Here is a 21,589-nt window from a genome sequence, read left to right as displayed (position 1 = left end):
TGTTATTGTGAAATTATGTTTCATAATATATGCACATTTGACCATAATATTATGCACACTTTAAAAAGTGAGTTTCTTTTGGTAATTATTTAATGAAATTCCAGTCTGAATTGGAATCTCTGACCCATGTTTCCACATGAGCAAGGATTTGCCTTTTTTGCTAAATCTACAGAATAAAATAAAAACATTTTAAATATAAAAAGTAAACATACAGACATGTTTTTGTATATTCGAGGACTGAATTCCTAAACCCATGGTATGTCATAAGAAGCTTAGAGGTAGTTCTTTATTTTGGGTTCCATTAAGGCCTAGAATAGTGTTCCTAGGAATGAGAATAGTCTCCTCCCTTCTTTATTTGGCTTTCCTTTTCAAAATTTGTTGATTTCTGACTATTGATATGTTGCTTTCTCTTTCTTTTTTATTAGAATATTGATAAAGTGTATGGTCTTCCTTTTTTAGGGTTTTGCATAGAAATTATTTATGTATATTCAGATATTAATATTTGTAGATCATCCTAGGGGATAATGAAATGTAGAGAAAGTTACAGGTATTTCCTATTGTAAAATAAGCCAAGATTTCCACAATAGGCAAGAGTAAGACAATGTAGTAATTGTTTTAGATTTTTGTTTGTGAACTAGAGAACATGTTAGGTTTTTATCTTCTGTCAGAATCCTAGCATTCCTTATTTTTTTTTTTTTTAATTTTGAAATTAAGATTACTTTGGAGCAAATTAAAAAGACTTGGATGGTTGTGGATGCAAGAACCCTAAAGAAAGAAGATATACAAAAAGAAACAGTTTATTGCTTAAATGATGATGATGAAACTGAAGTTCCCAAAGAAGATACTATTCAAGGTATGTTAGTAAGAGTTTGCACTTTAGCCTAAAAGAGATTTTTCTTAAGGCAGTATGAGACAGGCTACTATTTGTATTATTGTTCACTTAAGGATTTTACTTTGAGGTATAGATAAGATGCAGCTGTCTGATGGAGACATTTTTTTCCTTTAGCTCATCTGTTGGGACTTAGGCTGAATGGCTTCTAAGAGAGCACGTTTTTCATCCTTGTCAATTTTAATTTCAGGTGACAGGGCTTAATACTTGGCTTTATTTAAAGTTGAAACTCATTAGCTAAGAGAGTATTAACATTAAAGTGGCTAAAGCAAGTGTTTTGTTTATTTTTTACTTCCATGATGATTATTCTTCCAAGTTCCAATTTCAGTTATTATATCCAGATATGTTTTCTTATGTTAATTCAGAGGATAAGGAAAATTATTTTTGTTTGTTATATTGCTTTGGACTCACTAAGATCTTTAAAGTTGTACTCATATATTATTCCCATTTGCCTTGGGTAGTATGTCTAGATGGCCTTTCTATCCAGAGGACTTAAAAGTTAGCTAAGAATATCTGAATATTCAAGAACTAAAATTATAAGATACCAAATGACGGTTTAAGATAGCAACCAGAATTCTTAAAAGAAATTTATTGCCAGGCTATGCACTGCTCAGTATAGTTTTGATTTGCAAGTTTTGACAAAAATTTCATCTATAGCACTGTATCTCATAGCATATAGTTATGTGTGTTAGGAGTAGAGACATTTAAAAGTGGGAATGGGGGCTGGGGATGTGGCTCAAGTGGTAGCGCTCTCACCTGGCATGCGCAGGGCACTGGGTTCGATCCTCAACACCACATAAAAATAAAAAATAAAGATATTGTGTCCACCTAAATATTAAAAAAAATAAAAGTGGGAATGATTTTGACTCCCTGGAGGATTATGTATGAAGTATAATTAACACTCTCCAATTTCTAATAGCTCTTTAATTCAGTTCAGTAGTATAGAACATGAATTTTGGAATTAGACTTGGGGTAGAATCATTCCTCATGGTTTGATCCTGGTATGACTGGCACATAGTAGGAAGAGTAGCATAAGGCCCAAGACCAGGAAAGTAGAGGGCCTACTGTGGTACAAAATTGACAGCCTGCATTTTCTCTTTTAGCTGTCACAACAACCTAAAGAAGCAGGCACTTGTTATTTCCATTCTACAGATAAAGGAAGCAAGGCTGAAAGGCATTCATTAACATTCAAAGTCACACAGTTAACAACTAGCAGAACTTGAATCTAAGGCTGTGTTCCTTTACAGTCTGTGTTCCTACATATTATTCTGAATCAGGACTGACTAATTAAGGGCTTTCAATGATAGAATACATTTATATATTGAAAGCAGTGTGGAGTCTTACGGTTTTTAGGAGCAGGGAATCATTGGGACTGCATTTTAGGAAACTGAATATGACAATTGGGTACAGAATGGATTGGAAGGAGAAAGGTCTAGAGATAAGGATGTAGGTTCTTTTTGTTGTTAGCAAAGAAAATTCTGGTATGTTACACAAAGATAATTTATAGTGAGGCAGTGGAAGGAGAAGAGTTAAAACCCTTTTGGGTTCAAAGAGCATTGAATTGCATCTTTTTCACCTTTATCATTTTATTTACAGACTTCCTTTCCTTGTCCTTTATTCCCTACCTCCTAACATGCAGAATTCTCTTTGTTAAGCAGAGAGACTAGTATACACATGTGGGCAAAGAAATGTGGTTATATATTGTAGGGGTTTTTTTGTACTTTCTGCCAGGTACAAAATTAAAATTATTTGCCCTTTAAGTAGAAGAACCAGAAAACCCAAGACATTTTTAATTAGAACTTTCAAGTTACTGTTAAATGAATCAAATGAAAAATTGACTGATGACAGAAAAAGTTAAAAAAGTTTTTGGTTTAGATACCACTGTTAATCAAATACCATGTATTTTCCAGTTAAAATGTTGTTGGAGTTTTTTTGTTATTGTTGCCAGTTTTTTTTTCAACATACATGATAAAAATTGCAACATGGATTTTTATTGTTGTTTTAAATTTTTTAAAGTTTTTTTGTAGTTGTAGATGGACAGAATGACTTTATTTTATTTGTTTATATTTATGTGGTGCTGAGGATCGAACCCAGTGCCTCATGCATGCTAGGCAAGCACTCTACCACTGAGCTACAGCCTTAGCCCCTATTATTATTGTTTTTGATATATGGTATCAACAGACTAAAAGAACAAGTAAACACTAGATCATAGATTCTGCCCCTGGACACCCAGGTTTTTTTTTTTTTTTTTTTTTTATTGTTATTGGTTGTTTCTTGGAGTAAAGAAGAATGTGCTTGTCCTTGCATTTACCTTGAATTTTGATGATCCATGCCCCACCAAATATATAAAATACTGTTTATTGAAAGGACATAATCTTTCTACAGTGCAGAAGCCTTGGATTAGACTTAGAGTTTTTGTCTTTTGTGGGTGGTGGGTGTGCTGCATTATGTAGATTTCTCAGTAATTAAAAAGAGAAAATGCAGTCAAATCCAAGAAATATAAAAAATTTAAATGCAGAAAAATGTACAACTTAGCAGTTGAATGTTTCTAAACAGAAGAGTTTTGGTTTCGTAGGTATCCAGCATGGGTTTTTGAGAACGTTTTGTTCTGAAAATTTCTTATGGATGGTTTTCTCTGTGGTCTCCAGGCTTTTGAATAAATGTGTTCTTGTTATTATGTTTACGAATCATGCTTGTAGTTTAGTTTACCATGGTTTATCTTTGGAGGATAACTAGTACATTGCATTTGTGACATCGTTTCTTTTAGCCTGGATAATCATTAAGGTAACTAGATTGAAAAAGATGCTACTTAAAAAATGTAATTAGATTTTAATTTTCTCTGTATTGTATTTGTGGTTTGTGATTCTGCTGCTGCTCTTTCCCTGTTGATCACAAGGGGCAGCAATTTGATTCCAGGGAATAGAAGATGGAGGCTCACTCTAGAGTGTGCCTGCATTGTTAATGTATGTGTAGAGCTCATTTCATCTCAGAGAAAACGAGCCCCATATGCTTAACAGATGCTCTTCTCTCGTTCTCTAGGGTTCCGCTATGGAAGCGATATAGTTCCTTTCTCTAAAGTGGATGAGGAACAAATGAAATACAAATCGGAGGGGAAGTGCTTCTCTGTTTTGGGATTTTGTAGATCTTCTCAGGTACAGTAATTACTTTGCAATTATGAATAAAATCTGTGAGCTTTTCCCCAGTTGTTACTTGAGGTGGTATGCTTTTGATTGGTCATTTCGTTTACAATATTTATTTTACTTTGTTTTCTTTAATTTAGTTGGGGGGTTAGTGTAGCTATATTTGATTTTTGATACTCTTCCCGTTTTTGGGGGGTACTGGTGATTGGACCCAGGGATTGAAACAGGGTCTTGCTAAGTTTGTGAAGGTCTTGCTAAATTCCTGAGACTGGCCTTGAACTTGTGATTCTCCTGCCTAAGCCTCCTGAGTTTCTGGGATTACAGGGGTGTGCCACTGCACCCAGCTTATTTTTGATTTTTGAAGAGAAAAACCAAGATGTAAATAAATCTGAAGAATAGGTTCAGTTAAGTCATTTCCTCCCTTTGCTGACCATCAAAGCTCATAGTAACCTTAAAGGTAAAGAAATAGTATTCATTTCTTTGCTGTGGTATTTCTTTCTCTAAACTATGATGTATAATGGAGTGTTTTAGATGATTGCTACGTGGGTTTTGAATGACATTAACTCTCAAAATATCATTGATTAATAGTGGTCACTTTCCTTCTCAGTTCCAATGTAGAGTTCTAGGATGTGAAACTTATCTATATAAGTAACATGTGTTTTAGGCCCCAAAGCAAAGAAGTACTAAATAGACAATGTGGGAAATGGCGTAATTCACCTTGGGATATACCACATGCTATCTTAGAAGAGATTGTTAAAAGATTCCCGGAGATCTTAGATTAAATGTTCTTGAGGTAGGCAGCCAAAGAGATAAATTATAATTAGGAAATATAAAATGTAGCTTTATATATGTTTTACCCAAGGTATATAGGGATGAAGAGATTTTTATTGGAGAACTCATGTGAAAATTCTAATGAAGTATTCTGAATCCGGTATTCTGAATTTGAACTTCCTCATGTTGCTCTGGCATATAGTCTCCTTGTACTTCAGTGTTAGAAGAGTTTAGTGAGGTTGAGGAGAATTGTTTTCATGATTCTCCAAACTGATACGTATGTATTCAAAACTCATAAGCCAAAAATTGAGAGTATTTACTTAAAATCTGTAAGATTTTATTGATCAGAATAATTACTTTTAGGAAGTTGAGAGTTTCTAACAAGACACTAAATATGGCTTTCTTAAAAATGAAATTATTCACTTTATTTATTTATTTATTTTTTCATAGTGCGTCTCCTTTATTTGGGGTCTCCTTAATGCTTTTAGCAAAGTTTCACAAATTATTCACTTTAGAAAGCATATAAACTTAAAACTGATGAGTATTGGTAGCAGTGCTTACGAGTCTTCAGCATAACAGAAACTTCATTTTCACTGTTTTGTAGAAACTGGTCTATTAAGAAGTGAATGTAGGGCTGGGGTTGTGGCTCAGCGGTAGAGCGCTTGCCTAGCAAGGGCGAGGCCCTGGGTTTGATCCCCAACACCACATAAAAATAAATAAAGACATAAAAAAAAGTGGAATCATCTTAATAAAAGAAAGAAAGAAGTGACTGTAGATCTAGATAGGCAGAAAAGACCTATGAAAACCCTTCAAGTATAATTCAGGACTCGGGATATTGAAATCACCTTTGCCAGGTTGGGAGGGAGAGCCTATTTCAGTTAAATAGCAAAGCAAAATAATGAACAGAACAAAAAATATACTTTCCATTTTAGAAGACTTTTTAAAAATTTTTTTTAGCTGTAGTTGGACACAGTATCTTTATTTATTTTTATGTGATGCTGAGGATCGAACCCAGTGCCTCTACCATTGAGCCCCAGCCCCTGCCCTAGAAGACTTTTATTAACCTAAAATTAACTTCTAAAATCATGAAGTGTTTTCTAAGTCGACTTTTTGTTTTTAGGCTCTAAGTCAATTTAATCCTAAGTAAAATCCCAGATAAGTACAATGAAGATAATTATTATAGCTACCATTTATTGAATATTTATAATATTCTAGTCAATGTATTAATAAGCATTTTATGTAAATTTTCATTTAATTCTTATTTTAATCCTCTCAGGTAGATGCCATGATCTGCATTTTATAGATTAGGAAGTTGAGGCTCAGAGCTGTTAAGTATCTGGCCCACGGTCACACAGCTCCGAGATGGTAGAGATGGGTTTTGAACAGGACGGCCTCCAAAGCCTATGCTATTGTTTAATGGTAATCTGCTCAACAAATGAACAAACTCAGCTTTTGACTAGTCTAATGTACATACATGATTTCATACGTTATCTTAACAAAAGGGCGCAAGTGTTAAGAACATGGTAACTGTGATAAAATATAAGCATACATCTTTTTACAGACTAGTGATTATCTTTGAATTAATAAAATCACATATTGTTCCATATTTCCTTAAACCAGAATGTTGAAAAACTAACATTTTTTAATTGAACTGATGATAAGTTTTCATTTTGTTTTGGGGTGTGTATGTGTGTGTTTTATTTGTTTTTGTTTTTGTTTTTGTAGTGCTGTGGATGAAACCCAGGGCCTTTCACATGCTAGGCTGCTTGCCATAGAACTTAACCATAGAACTACATCCCTAGCCTGCTTTTTGTTTTTGTTCTTTTAATTGTGAATTACTTTTAAAAATTTAATAGGTTTTTCAATTTGCTTGTCTTAATGTTGTCAAGTGTTCTGGGTGTCTATATGATAGATAAAAATTTAGCCAGAATTTTCCCAAATGTCTGACTGTTCTTTGAAAAATCATTTGGGTACATTTGGAAAAGTTATCATTAGCTGTTCTTTAATAAATCAGGAACTATTATAGATTCTGTTAGGGCAAGTCGAGCTATATGAATATAGCAAACTAAAATATAGGTTTATTCCCATTATGGGGGAATGGAAGTGGAGATGAGGGGCATTTGAATTATAAGGGCCTTACCCATACCTTTGAGACTCATCTTCTTGAGCTGCTGTTACCATGCAAGTACTCCAATAATTTCTCAGGTGAGAGGGCAGGAAAAAAACATAAGGAACATTTCCCCATATAGCATGTGTCATGTTGTTATAAAGAAGTTCCAAGCTCCAGATTACATAGATCAGAAAGAAGTTGATCTTGGTAGGTACATGCAGGTGGTTATGATTTCAGGAACTCCTCATTATTTATTTTCTAATTGAATATTGGTGGATTGCTTTGACTCCTCTGATAACTTTGCTGGTAAGTTAATTGAATTTTAAAAGGGGAAAGAAAGGACACGCATACTTATTTCTGGTTTCATAAGTTTCCCTTTCTTCAACTGTATCCCTTGCTAATTTGTTCTTCACTTCATTCTCTGCAGTTCATCAGTGCTTTGTCATTGCAGTTAGAATAAAGTCCAAGCCACATAACTTGTTTCTAAGAGACTTCATGATCTAATCATCGTTAATCTTTAATATGATTTCTCACATTTCTCCTTACACTGTGGTGCTGCACTACTCCAAAACTACTCCAAATGTACTTTAGTTTATATCACTCTAGACTTTGATTCACAATAGCGTGAATCTCTTCCTGGGACCTTGTGCCCAGATGTGCCTCTGAGTTGTTTCCTTTTTATCTATTAAGTCTTAACTTAGGTGTCAGCATTTGCTGACCTTCCCTTAACCTTCAGTGACCAGACTTGGTGCCCTTCATATGTGCTCTTATAACATCATATAACCTTTGATGCTAATGCTGCATTGCAGTTAATTTCATGTTTGTGTCTCTAAGCTCCTCAAAAGCAAGATTATGTCCCGTTCACTGTCATGTTTATTGTATTCAGGACAATACAGTACACACACTAGGTGCTCAGATGTTTGTTGTGTTGATGAATGGTCATCCTCAAATAATAAGTTGTCTCTGGTCGCTATGAATGTTTTCTTGTAAAAACATTTTGAATAGAATTTCTTAGCAATGTGTGGCATTATGGCTATATATATATATATATATATATATATATATATATATATATATATATATATATATATATATATATATATTGGATCAAAACCAATTATTTTCCTCTCTTACTCTTGTAGGTCCAGAGAAAATTCTTTATGGGAAGTCAAGTTCTAAAGGTCTTTGCAGCAAAAGGTGATAAGGTGAGTTAACTGGATCATTCAGTTAGTGCTTCAGAATTGAACTGTCATTTGATGAAAGTGGATTGTTTGGGGCTTTTGAAGTTTAAAATGACATGAATTCTTGCAATAGCATTGGGAAAATTCACTGACCTTTAAATGTGAAAATGGAGAAATGATAAATGAGTTTGTTTTAGCATGAGTAAAACACTTGAGGACATAATCCTACAATTGGAGACCAAGTATATATTAAAAAGGAAACATTTTGAATGACTTCATTTAGGTGTGGGAATTTCATGGTCAAATGTTGAGGGGGTCGGGGTCAGGTTGACATTTTGATTTTTCATAAACACTGAACATATAGAGTTGGCATAAGCATCCTGGAGAGACACTTTAGTGGCTCACTGAACTACTTCTATTATTGAGGAATTTGATCTTTTCCCCCTCCCTCTTCCTACTCTTTTCTCATCTCCCCAAGATTTTTGCATCCTATACTCATACCTGCTCCCTTTGTAAATATTTTCTTTCTGACCACCAAATCAGAACTTACTTACGACTGTTGAATCAGGTTTCCAAATCCATGAAGTATTTAAAATTGAAATTAGTAAACTGAATGTAGTAGGTTTGTCTGGGAAGGGATAGGGTGTTGGTATAACAGGTTATAACCCTCTTATTATCCTCACTTCTGAAAGGTAGCTGGCTGTTGATCTAGATAGATGGGTATGCCGTTTGTTATTCTATGAGAAAATTAAAATTAGAAGAAAATGTGTGGATTCCACTCACTACTGAATGGGATAAATTAGAACACAGTTGAAATGGGGAATCTTCATATTTGAGAATTCTAGTTCATAGGTTTTTCCTGTATCAATTCTCAGAAATCATGTAGGTCTGGTGTGTACTGTCAAACTACAACTTGTTTTTAACTTCTGTTGCTGAGGTTTTAAATCCCATTTGTCCTTTTACGCAAGAAAATTCTAGTCATTTTGGGAGAAATGCTGCATGTGCAGTGAGGAATGTCATGTCACTAAGCTGTGTTGAGAATCATGTGTTGGGTGATTATCTAGATTTGATAGCCAAGGGCAGCCTTGTGAATTGTGTAATTAGAATCTGGCTGTATACAGATAACTACTTCCTACTGTCAAATAAAAATGTAGAGACAAAGCTTCAAAGAATGAACTTCTATTTGGGAATGAAGAATAGGATTGTGACTCAGATACTTATTCTCTAGATCTGGAGTGGGGCCCAAATCCTACATTTCTTGAAAACTTTCAGGTAATGTTGATATTGCTGGTCTATGAACCAAGTTTTCACATACACAGGTCTGGTGGCCTCTTTTGTGTTTAAAGAACAAAGGAAAGTTTGGGGATCTTATTGTAAACTTTAGCATTTGCACAGAGAGTCAGTCCTCTGCAAATTACTAGGAAAGAAAGTCATTGCCACTTTGGTGCTTGAGGGAGCTGGTGAGCTCTGCTCATTGAGCTGTGGCAGTTACTATGTAAAGCTGCTTTTGAGATTGTATTAGTGTTTTGTCAGTTGCTAAGTACTGATAGTCATAAAGTTGCGCTCTCATGGGATTGAGATGATTCTGTGAGGCAATTCCTGAAGCAAGCATCAGTTGTCTTATGCTTATTTTGTCAGTGAGTATTACTGTCTCCAGATGGATTTTTTCTTTTTCTTTTTTTTTTTTTTAGTTGGTCAGAACTCCATCCCTATAAGTTTCCAAGCAGTCTCTGAGTGTTCCCTCTTCCTTTTCATGGCTTCTCCACTCCATTTTTGTGGTTTGTGACAGGAATGACTTCATTTTGTATAATGAATTTTCAATACTGTACATTGTAAGGTCACTTCAGTATCACTCAAGAAGAGATATTTTCAGATCTATTGGCAAAGGATGAACAACTTTTTGGTGTCAGTTTTTAATGTGGTGGTCAAAAAATGGTATTGTCTTATTGGGGTTTATGAGGTAATGTTGTGATCTGTGTTAATACATGCATCTTTCTTAAAAGGCAGCAGCAGTTGCACTTTCCTCCTTGGTTCATGCCTTGGATGAATTAGACATGGTGGCTGTAGTTCGATACGTTTATGACAGAAGAGCTAATCCTCAAGTTGGTGTGGCTTTTCCTTATATCAAGGATGCCTATGAGGTAAAACCCACAGGTTTATTTTTTTTGTATTCTCCCTGCAACCCATCCTTTATGCTAAGCAGTGCTTCTCAACTGTTAATATGTATGGGAATTACTTGGGGATCTTGTTAAAATTCAGATACTTATTCTCTAGATCTGGAGTGGGGCCCAAATCCTACATTTCTTGAAAACTTTCAGGTAATGTTGATATTGCTGGTCTATGAACCAAGTTTTCAATTGTAAGGAAACAACATAACTTATAAAAATATTTAAGGAGGTTTTTATTAAATCAGTAAGGGTTAACTGTGATCTTTTCTCTCAGTTCTTGACCTTCTTGACTTCAGAATCAAATGGGAAGAGAAATACCTCCACTTTAATAAACAGGGATTATGAATAAAGGTTGAGGATATGATTTTTGTTGTGATCCATGTAAAGTCCATTTGGGGCTTTTCTGTTTTAAAAGATCTGTATTTAAAATATAAGTCTAGATTCCTTACCAGAAATATAAAGTGAAAGCAAATATCTTGACTTGCAGGTCAGCCTTCCAGGCACCCTGCCTTTTCTTATTTTTTTTACTTGGTCATGCATGCATTTTACAGTTTGCATTTAGTAGTTTTTTTGTTTTGTTTTTAGTTGTCAATGAACCTTTATTTTATTTATTTATATGCGATGCTGAGAATTGAGCCCAGTGCCTCATACATGCTAAGCAAGCCAAGCGCTCTACCACTGAGGCACAACCCCAGCCCCTTAGTAGTTTTGTTTTTAAGCATTTCTTTAATGTTTAATATTTTTCATATTGTTTGCAGTTGTGAATAGTCAGTAGCACAAGTCAAAACACTTTAGTTTTTCATGTGCCAGATTTGAGTTTTCTGATTTCTGAAATATTTCTGTTGTGCCATTTTTACAACATTTGGGACCATTTTTATATTTTTTCCATTAACTTTATTGTTTCTGCTTTTGTCCCCTTCCTTTCTCATTAGTGCTTAGTGTATGTGCAGCTGCCTTTCATGGAAGACTTGCGGCAATATATGTTTTCATCCCTGAAAAATAATAAGAAATTTACTCCCACAGGTGAGTTTATTTCCATTTAGTTCACTAATGGCTCTGCATGCAGATTTGTTCTTGGGCAATCACCTGGCTCCAGTCATTGGTTGTTGATAAGATTTCACAGGATGGAATTGGTCAGTTCTGTTCTTATACTCCTGAACTATTTTTTCAGTACTAGAAATAGCTTTGCCCTGAACTTTCTAAATACTGTCTAGTTCCCCCTTCTGACTTTGTGCATGTGTCTAGGGAATAGCTTGTTGGTGCTGGGTGTCTGTTCTCTGGTTGTGATCAACTTTGCCCCTGCTGAAATGAATTGGTGTGCAGTATCACACCATGTTCTACATACATGAAAAATCTTGGAAATTCACATGACGATACTGGAAATGAGCTTTTCTCTTTGCCCTCCTTTTATAGTTTGCAGTAAGGTTAAGTCTCATTGTTATGTACTTCTAGCATCTAGGAGTTACTTGGAACTTAATGAGAAACCCTGTTATTTGGCCTCTGGCTGCACATGTAGGATATTACACAGAATGAGTCTCAGAGTCACAGGTCCAGTCTTCCTGAGAGCACACCATTTAAGACAACTGTAATAAAATGTAGCAGGGGACAGAATGAGAAAATATACCTAAAAGAACAACAAATGATGGTAGATAATTTATTCTTCAAGTTTAATTTATTATCCGTGTCAGTGTAGGATTAAGGGGTTGTAGGTGTGTTCTTCCTGTGTGTTGTTTTGGTTCGACCTTTTCGGAGCAGTGTGCTGAGAAAAGGCTAAGAATTAAATGGGTTCCTACGGCTGGGATCTTTGTCTTCCTTCTAGAGTTGAGGCCCTCTACGTCATGGTGGAGGCAGGAATGGACCCAAATGTATAAAGTTGTCACTGTGTCATAGTCTTGTCTCTACCTCTTGATCATTTCAAACTTTAAATGAGTAGAATATTTTTTAAAAAGAACTTTGTTTAATAATTATTTTATAGACATAAATCATCAGAATCTCAAAAATCAGATATCTTTAGATCTGTTGATCTATTTTCTGTGTGTTAACGTATTTCTGTTTATATTCTTTCCTGTGGAAAAATGGATTCTTAAAGCTGTTTAATGTATTTCCCTAGTTGATGTAGGAGTCGATGTAGTCATTGTAGGAGTTTGAAAGGCCAGAATAATCTGGCCTGATACTAACTGGTAGTAGCAGATGAAAATCACTGAATGTTCACATGTGTAAGTATCATCTCCTAGCTAATTCTATGTGGACACTGCACTAGTTAGCTTAAGTTGGTGATAGCTATGCCTTTGTCTGAAACCTTCTCTGGAAAGTTCAAAAACAGGAAAGAAATGTACCACAGTACCTACCTCTGTGCTCTTTTATTTATAGTGCCTGTACAAAGGGATATCTGAAATGGTGAAGAATAGAAGCAAGGTACTTTTGAGAGACTTCAGGCATAAGGTACATTTTACCTTTTGCCTAGTGACTGTGAATCCAAAAATAGTACTTAAGTTCTACAGCTGAACTGCTGTGAATCAGCAGTACAGAAGCATTTAAGAAAGAGTTGTTTTTCATCCACATCGCTTTGGACTATCCCAGTTTTGTTTTACTTGGTAATTTTTTTTTTTTTTTAAGTGTAGATAGACACATGCCTTTATTTTATTTATTTATTTTTATGTGGTGCTGAGAATCACGCCCAGAGCCTCACACATGCGAGGCAAGCGCTCTACCACTGAGCTACAAACCCAGACCTTGGTAGATTTTTTTTTGAGGAGCACTTACTTGCTTTCTGTTGGGTATTAGAAAAGACATAAAAAGGTTGTCATGGAACTTCAGAATATTTTGAATTGAGTGGGGTAAGATATGTACATGGGTGTATATGTATGCAGGAGGAACTGATTCTAACAGGAGAATCAGCTCACTGTGGTCCAGTGGTGTCGTCCTGTTAAGATTCTAGACTCTGATAAAAATTACATTAAGTATTAGGAAGTTTATGCTTCATTGCCATAGGGGTTTTCTTTTTCTTTTTAATGTCTTTCTCTTTAGTTAACTACTAATTTTTAAAAAATAGTCAAAATGGATAGTACACGTTCTCTCCATCATACACTCGCCCCACCCAGGAGTTGGGCCTTCCATCTCTCCATTGAAAAGAGTTGCTTCAAAAGCTGCCTATGATGTTCTTCAGTTTTGAGGGAGTCAGAGAAACCTGTGTCCTACTGTCATCAACTTCATCCAGGACTAGCATATTCCTGCCTCTCTCTTTCACTCCCCTTCCTCAGTATAAATCTACAATTTAATCCAGTCTTCACCTTCCATTTCCTCTGGCTTAAGATTCAGAAATGCACATTTTATATTTTTCTGTACTTTTGTTCCTCTTGAATAAATTTGTAGTGTAACTTCTTCATCTTACCTCGATGCTACCTTTATGACAAGTGTGATCCTGGAACACTTTTTCCCTAGTACTGATTACATTATTATATAGTTTGTCTAAGCTCTCCTGCTATTTTTATATTTTAAAAAAGTCTCATTCACATGAAATACAAGAGAAAGGCCTGGAAAAGCATAAAAGAAGAATCTGCTTTTTATTAAGCCTTTCCTTATTTTTTTAAAACTAACCTTATTCCAGGAAAAAAAGAAAAAGAAAAAAAGAGGGGGGCTGGATTCTAACTTTTCCTTCTAAAAGCTCAGAATACTTTTCTCTTTTCAAGTAGCTCATTGAATGATGAATATTTGGTTCAAATTTCCATGGAGAAGTCGGGTTTTCCTGTGGCTGTTGTTCGTTTTTTCTGGAGTAGACTCTTTTGCTTTTGATATGATACTCCATTGTCAAAGGTTCATCAAATGGAGGAGCTGAAAAGAACCTAAGAGGTCAACTACTCTAAAAAGCTCTTTCACAGATTAAAAAAACAAGACTCAGATTAAGTACTTGCATACATACAGAATATTTTTGGCAGAACCAGGAGTATATAACCTGCTAGTATTGCTGTACTTATAAAATAGAAAGCTTTTGTTTTAGTGGAGAATAATGTGAATAATCCTTTTTTTCCCTTTCTGCTTCTCTGTTTATCCTTGTCTTAAGAGGCACAGTTGAGTGCTGTTGATGCTTTAGTCGACTCTATGAGCTTGGTAAAGGAAGACAAGGAGGAAGACACCATTGAAGACTTGTTTCCAACCACCAAGATCCCAAATCCTGCATTTCAGAGATTATTTCAGGTGAGAGAAGAAAGATGAACCAGTCATGTTTGTAGCAAATGAAAAGAAAGCTAAGTGAAAAGGTAATTGGCCAGTCCCAAATAAATCTAACCACAGAGGGCTTCATTTGCTCTATTTAATAAAAGAATAACATTTTCCTGATTTGTGCTGAGGAAGGAGAGGACAGAATATTCTAGTTTTGGATGAAGTTGATGACAGTTGGACACAAGTTTCTCTGACTCCCTCAGAACTGAAGAATGCAACAGGCAGCTATTGAAGCAAAGTCTTCCCCGGAGAGGTATGGAAGGCCCACTCCTAGGTGAGGTGAATATGTGAACCTATGGACTGTCCATTTTGATTCACTTCACAAAACATCCTTAACTAACCCAATCCATATTGGGGCCTGTTTTGTCTTGAGTTTTTTAAATTATTCTTTTTAGTTATATGTGACAGTAGTTAAAATACATAAAATGCATTTTAACATCATACATACATGTAGTATAACTTATCATACATACATGTAGTATAACTTCTCATTCTTGTGGTTATACATGATGTGGAGTTATACTGGTCATGTATTCATATTGAGCCTATAGGAAACTTACATACAATTCATTCTACTGTCTTTCCTATACCCAACCCCACTCCCTTCCCTTCATTCTCATTTGTTTAACTCACTGAACTTCTATCCTCCCACCACTGTGTGTTAGTATTTGCATATCAGGCCTTTGGTTTTTTGGGATTGGCTTATTTCACTTCACATGATAGTCTCCATTTCCATCCTTTCACAGGCAAATGCCATATGTTCATAAAAACAAATGTTTTTATTCCTGAATAATATTTCATTGTGTGTGTGTGTGTGTGTGTGTGTATCATATTTTCTTTATTCATTCATCTGAAGGCACCTAGGTTAGTTCCATAGCTTAGATATTGTGAATTGAGCTGCTATAAACATTGATGTGGCCATGTGACGATAATAGGCTGATTTTAAGTCCTTTGGGTATATGCCAGGGAGTAGGATTACTCCGTCAAATTCTAATTCCATTCCATGTTTTCTGAGGAATCTCCATACTGCTTTCCACGCTAGCAATGTATGAGTGTATCTTTTCCCCCACATCCTTGCCAACATTTATTGTTACTTGTATTCTTGATAATCAAGAGATCCTCTGCATGATAGAAACTGCCTGTTTTTGGTTTTGTTTTGTTTTGGTGTTTGGAATTCCTTTAAATAGCGAAAAAAGAATATTTTGTTCTGAAATTAGAAATATGAAGTTTAACATGTAAAGGCCTGCCTCAGTGAATTCTTTAGTATTCTGAGTGTTATAACATGAAAACTGCATTGGTGTTTTGATGTATGGAATTGAAGACCTGAAGCCTATGCCATTTCTAAGAAAGGAAGGAGCTGAGCAGTGAGAAAGCTTTCCAAAACAAGAGAAACTTCTACTACTTGCCAGATTTATCTAGGATAGGCTCTATTTATGTTCAGTAAATTTTTTTGGACTTAAAAATGGATACAAGTCATAAATGCAGAAAGATTTATCTTTCAAAGCTGTGAGCACTGATAACTTAGTTTTTTACAGCATAATCAACTTTGCTTTCTTTTGTGGGGGAGAGTTTAATATGGACCATCTACATAAAGAATATATACAGATTCTTTATCTTCACTAAGGATGTATAAGTTGAATTTACTCTCCCCCCCCCAAGAAACAAATGTTTACTGAGTACTAACTATGAAGCATGAGCTAAAGATAACATAGGCCCACTACTTCAAGGACTCCTTTAGAGGAGAGAGGAGTAGAGAGATAATAAAGCCAGTAGTTAAAACAATGATGGGAAAAGACCACAGGAATAAGAGGAAAAGAGGCTTCTCTGAGGAATTAACATTTGCACAGAGTTCTGAAGGAAAAGAGGGGTGCATAATGTAATGAGGGCATGTTGTGCAAAACAGGTAGCATACACAAAAGCATGACAGTATGAAGACATGTCACGTGTTTAAGGATCCACAGATAGTTCTATTTCTCTAAGGGGAAGGTGGCGGTGAAGGTAAATAGGGAGGTTATTAAGAGCCTTGTGCTCCTCGCTCAGCAGTTTGGATTTTGTGGCAGTGGTGATCATTAAAGGATTTTGTCAGCAGGTAGGGAACATGGATTTTTAAAAATAGCTCTGGTGGTGGCATAGGAGATGGACTGGAGGCCAGCTGAGAAACCCACAGTGGCCTGCTTGAGGCCTGAGTTAAAGCAGTGATGTAGAGACTGGAGGGGGGAATGGAGTTTGAAGGTACTTAGAAGGTAGAAGAGATAGGATTTGAAGGACTGGATGGTGATTGGCCAGAAAAAAAATTGAAATTAACAGTCCTAGTGGGGGTGACTAAAAGGATGATGTCACTATTAATTGTGGTAAAGAATAGAAGGAGCAGATGAAAAGATGTGTGTGTGTGTGTGTGTGTGTATAATTCTTTTTTTGACATATGTTAAATTTGAGTTATTTGTTGACTGTCCCAGTATATATATTCAAAGGAAAGTTGGAAATAGGTGTGCAAAGCCCCGAAAGTCAGTTTTAATATATAGATTTAATAGTCTTAAATAAAGCCAGTAGTTAAAACAATGGTGGAAAAAGACCACCTCTTTCAGAGAGCACGGTGAGCAGAAAAGAGAGCCAGGTACTCCACTATGTGAGTGAGCAATTAGGAATAGATGTAAAAAGAAGAGCTGTTACTAAACAAAACCAAGTGCTCCTACCTCCACGCTCAACAAAGGTCATCTTGGAAGGCATGAAAGAGAATGAGTGTCCAGAAGGAAGGATGGGAAAAGATGTTGCACAATGATGAGCAAAGGTGAGCTTAGCAGAGGGCCTTCAGGGGCTGGTAGTTAAGTCTTTGATGACTTCAGGGCCCAGTGTCAGTTGAGTAATGAGGTGGAACCTAGGTTACCTGGAAGATACGGCTTTTCTGGCAAAGGGAGAGGACACATTAAGCTGCAGGAGAACACGGGGCCTATTTTCCTCTTTAAGTATTTAGAGTTGAGAGTGAATGAGCTGACAGAAGAAGGGAGAGATTAATAATCAATCTGTTGGCAAGAGGGATTTTGGAACAAAATGCTGAAAATGTATCTTGTCAAAAGTACAGTTAAAATTACCTTTTAAATAATTGATGTTAGTACTGCTATAATCAATATGTTAGTGCCCTTTGAATTAGCCATATAGTCTGTATTTTTCCCTCTAATCTTTTTCTAATTGTAAAAAATCACATCAAGGAGTAACATTTACTTAAAAGCAATGTGTATATAAAGGATTGGGATCTTAGCTTCCTAGTTACTAAAGCATGTCACTTTCTTTTAACCTCATTTTTTTTTAACAAGTTGGAATTTCTTGCTTAATGAATTTTATAAATATCCTACTTAGCTTTATTTATCTAAAATGTGAACTTAAGAAAATATGAGTAAGAGGTTGTTGCTTCAGAACATGTCTTATAGATTCCTTCTTATTGACTTGTTAATAAAAATACTGTTTAATAGGATTGCCTGAAATTTATACTGAAATTTTGTTGTGTTTTCCATTGGCTGTTCTACCTACTTTCCAAAACATGCCAATTGGATATCACATAGAATCTTCAGGAAGTCTGCCAGGTTGAATGCTTGATTACTGCTTATAAGTTTTTTTGTTTGTTTGTTTGTTTGTTTTGATACTGGAGATTAAATCCAGGGGCACTCAACCACTGAAACATATCCCCAGTCCTTTTTTTTTTTGTATTTTATTTAGAGACAGGGTCATGTTGAGTTGTTTGGGACCTTGCTCATTTGCTGAGGCTGGCTTTGAACTTTTGATCCTCCTGCCTCAGCCTCCCAAGCTGCTGGGATTACAGGTATGCACCACTGGGCCCAGCTACTGCTTACATCTTTAGGATTTTCTAAGCTGAGATATTTTAAATGACTTGGGTGAGAACTGTGAATTAAGGATTATGCACAAGGTTACAGTAGATACAGAGGGCTTGGGGCTATTTTGGTTTTGCCTTTTGCTTTACACTAAAAAAGCCTTAATGATGCTTAAGGGAGAGTCAGTTAAGAAAGAAGAAAGCCAAAGTCAAACTCAGAAATGAATGAATATACTATAGAGAAGGAAGAGTTATGGTTTGTGTTTTGAAAGGGGGCAGGAGCAAACATGGAATTTCTAGAGGAAATTGGTACTTAATTTCTACCTGAGGGTTTTCTGAATTTGTAGGACATTGATTCTTGGATGATATTTACTATTAAACCTGAGTTACCTTTTACTTTTTAGAATGGAAACTTGTAGCTTATGCTTTCTTTATTGTAGGAAAATAGTTCATGGGATAGTATAAATAGTATACTATAAGATTATTATATATAAGATTATAGCTTGAAATTGTAGAAGCTGTTCAACTCCCTTTTTTCCTTCAAAATTACACTATATATATATAAAATATATATATATATATATATATATATATATATATATATATATATATATATAAAATATATATATACATAAAAGAGGGGATGTAGCTCAGTGATAGAGCACTTCCCTAGCATGTGTGAAACCCTAGACTTGATCCCTTGTATGGCAAAAAAAAAAAAGAAAGAAATGAAGCTTATTCTCTAGCATAATTTTGAATTTATTTGCCACACCAAGGAAATATCAGATGAGCTCTTTCTTTTCTTTTTTTTTCTTAATAATATCTCATTGCTTGCCTTCCTGAAGACATGGGTGCCTCCAAAGCCTGATATAGTTGCCTGTAGGCAGCATGGGGCTATTGGATGGAAGTGGCTTGCCATCCAATTCCATGCATGTGAAACCCTGCCTTGTCCCTTGTCCCTTGAGCCTTGCCCCACTCCATTAACAGCAAGAGCTCTGGGAAAGAGTACTTCTTCATTCATCTTCTGTCAGGTGCTGATTATATGCCAGGCATGATGTTTGTTCTTGGAATTTAGCTGTAAACTAGGCACAATCCCTACATTCAAGGCAGAGTTCTAGGCAATAAGCAACTAAACTAAAAAAATGATGTGGTGATTTTAGATTGTAAATATTATCAAAAATATAAAATAAGGAAAATGATAGAATGTGATGAGGTGGTAGGAAGGGGGTGCAGGGGCTACTTTATATACGGCATCAGGGAAAGCCCTTCTGAGGAGATAATACTTCAGTAAAGACTAGGATGATTTAAAGCAAGGGCCAATCCTAATTGTAGGTAGTGGAATGTGCTCATAATCTAGCAATTCAGAAGGCTGAGGCAGGAGGGCTGCCTGGGCAACTTAGCAAGACCCTATCTCAAAATAAGTTAAAACTGGGATGGGCATGTAGCTCAGTGGTAGAACACCCCTGGGTTCAATACCCAGTACCTTAAAAAAAAAAAAAAGGCCACCTCTCTTGGGGGAGACAGAAGAGGCAGGAATATTAAGCCCAGGACCCAAAAGCAGGAACAAGCTTGGACTGAGTGAAACTTGAAGAACCCAGCCTTGCTGCATTGTGAGTCAGAAGTGGCAGGTACCAAGACTGGGGAGGTGGGTTGGTGCTGCGGTCATTGTAGGACTTCTGGGATATGGTAAGGAATTCATTTTCAAGCAGAAGCCTGGTGACCAGTTAGAAGGTGATGGTAGTAGGCCAGAGGAGGGATGTTGGTGTCTGGCCAGAGTGGTGACTGTGAGGACAGAGAAGAGAGGTGGACAGACTGGTGGAGATGCATTCACAGTCCACTCTCCTGGGAGGTTTGGGGCAACTCAGGGTTCTAGTTTCCTTCACAGCCTTCCTCCTGGGACTCTTTGATCTTGGGCAGCTCTCCTTTAGTCACCTGTTTGATCCACCACACATTGAGTTCTAAGAGTGAGTGAAGGAGCAAGTGCAGAATGAGTAAGGGGGTGTTAAAAGGTTTGTGATGAGAAGGTTATAATCCCAGATTGTCAGAACCTCATTTTCCCCAAGTAGTTAAAAGCGACTGTGTCTTTTTATAAGATGAAACTACTTTCTCGGAGGTCTACTACTTTCTAGTAGAAGGAATTACTACTCAGTGTGGGCCTATTTCCTCGGTTGGTTTAAGACATGTCCAATGTCCTGCTAACAAAAGTGGTTAAGGGCCAAACTTTATTGTTTCTTATGTCTGGTGTGAGTCAAGTATCCCTCCCAAACCAAAGATGGAGTATCCCTGGTTGTAATATAGAAAGAACACATTTACAAACTTTCCACTTGTGTTCTCGTTCCCCAACAGTGTCTGCTGCACAGAGCTTTACATCCTCAAGAGCCTCTGCCCCCAATTCAGCAACATATTTTGAATATGCTAGAGCCCCCCACTGAAGTGACAGCAAAATGTCAGATTCCTCTCTCTAAGATAAAGAACCTTTTCCCTCTGACTGAAGCCATCAAGAAAAAGGATCAAGTAACTGCTCAGGACATTTTCCAAGACAAGTAAGTACCTGATGTAGTTGCCCTTAAGGTTAGTGATAGTCCTGGGGGCTCTGGAATTAAGGCACTGCCTTGGGGATTGTGGATTTGAGAAAGTGGGAGGAAGAAGCCTTCTGATGCTTGACCCTTGTGTTGGAATATTGGTTTCTCATTGATTCATTGTAGTGATATTTCATCCTTGCTTCTCACTTGGGATTTAGAACTACCTTCTGGGTTGTTGACATTTTGATCAGCATCAGATTCTTGGTGAATTATACAAAGGGAGGATAAGCAAAGTCTTTTAATATCTAAGGCTAAATTTTACCCTTTTTGAAGTGTGGAGCTAGTGATGAGAGGAGTATATTGAAGGATGAGGTTCTTTGGTGGGGAGGTTAGGTGTTAGTGCAGCTTTTGGAGGAAAAGTGGGAAGAGGAATGAAAAATCTAGCCTGCCTTTAGCTATTTTGTGAATATGGGAGGATATACTAACCTGGTTATTCTTTTAGGGAGTTATTTGTAGGTTAACAATTGCACAATGCTTTTCATACGATCCTTCAATCAAGCTTACAAGTGGCTATTAAGTTTTTTTCCTTATTAGATTCTATTCAGAATCTTTATATTAATTTCCATTCAAACAAAAACTAGAAGAAATTATTCTTTATTATCCAGAATCATTTGGATATATAAATCTTGATTTCACCAGGTTTCAATCAACTAGTTATTGGTGACTTTTTTCTCAAACCAGTATTATCTATTCATTTCTTTATGCTG

General features: G+C 36.1%; 1 protein-coding gene across 2 annotated transcripts in view; it reads left to right on the top strand.

Moving 5' to 3' along the window:
- Xrcc5 (X-ray repair cross complementing 5) overlaps nucleotides 1-21,589 on the top strand; it is an 89,237-nt gene that overhangs the window by 15,559 nt on the left and 52,089 nt on the right. For both annotated transcript variants that reach the window (XM_071619644.1, XM_071619645.1), the window contains 7 exons: nucleotides 715-853; nucleotides 3,929-4,041; nucleotides 8,053-8,115; nucleotides 10,095-10,232; nucleotides 11,192-11,282; nucleotides 14,320-14,453; nucleotides 20,647-20,843. In XM_071619644.1, coding sequence (XP_071475745.1) covers nucleotides 715-853; nucleotides 3,929-4,041; nucleotides 8,053-8,115; nucleotides 10,095-10,232; nucleotides 11,192-11,282; nucleotides 14,320-14,453; nucleotides 20,647-20,843 — 875 coding nt within the window. The remainder of the gene's footprint in view (nucleotides 1-714; nucleotides 854-3,928; nucleotides 4,042-8,052; nucleotides 8,116-10,094; nucleotides 10,233-11,191; nucleotides 11,283-14,319; nucleotides 14,454-20,646; nucleotides 20,844-21,589) is intronic.

Source organism: Marmota flaviventris, chromosome 11, assembly GCF_047511675.1.
Source record: "Marmota flaviventris isolate mMarFla1 chromosome 11, mMarFla1.hap1, whole genome shotgun sequence".
In the NCBI taxonomy this organism is placed as follows: Eukaryota; Metazoa; Chordata; class Mammalia; order Rodentia; family Sciuridae; genus Marmota; species Marmota flaviventris.
This window is presented reverse-complemented; position numbering and strand designations above follow the sequence as displayed.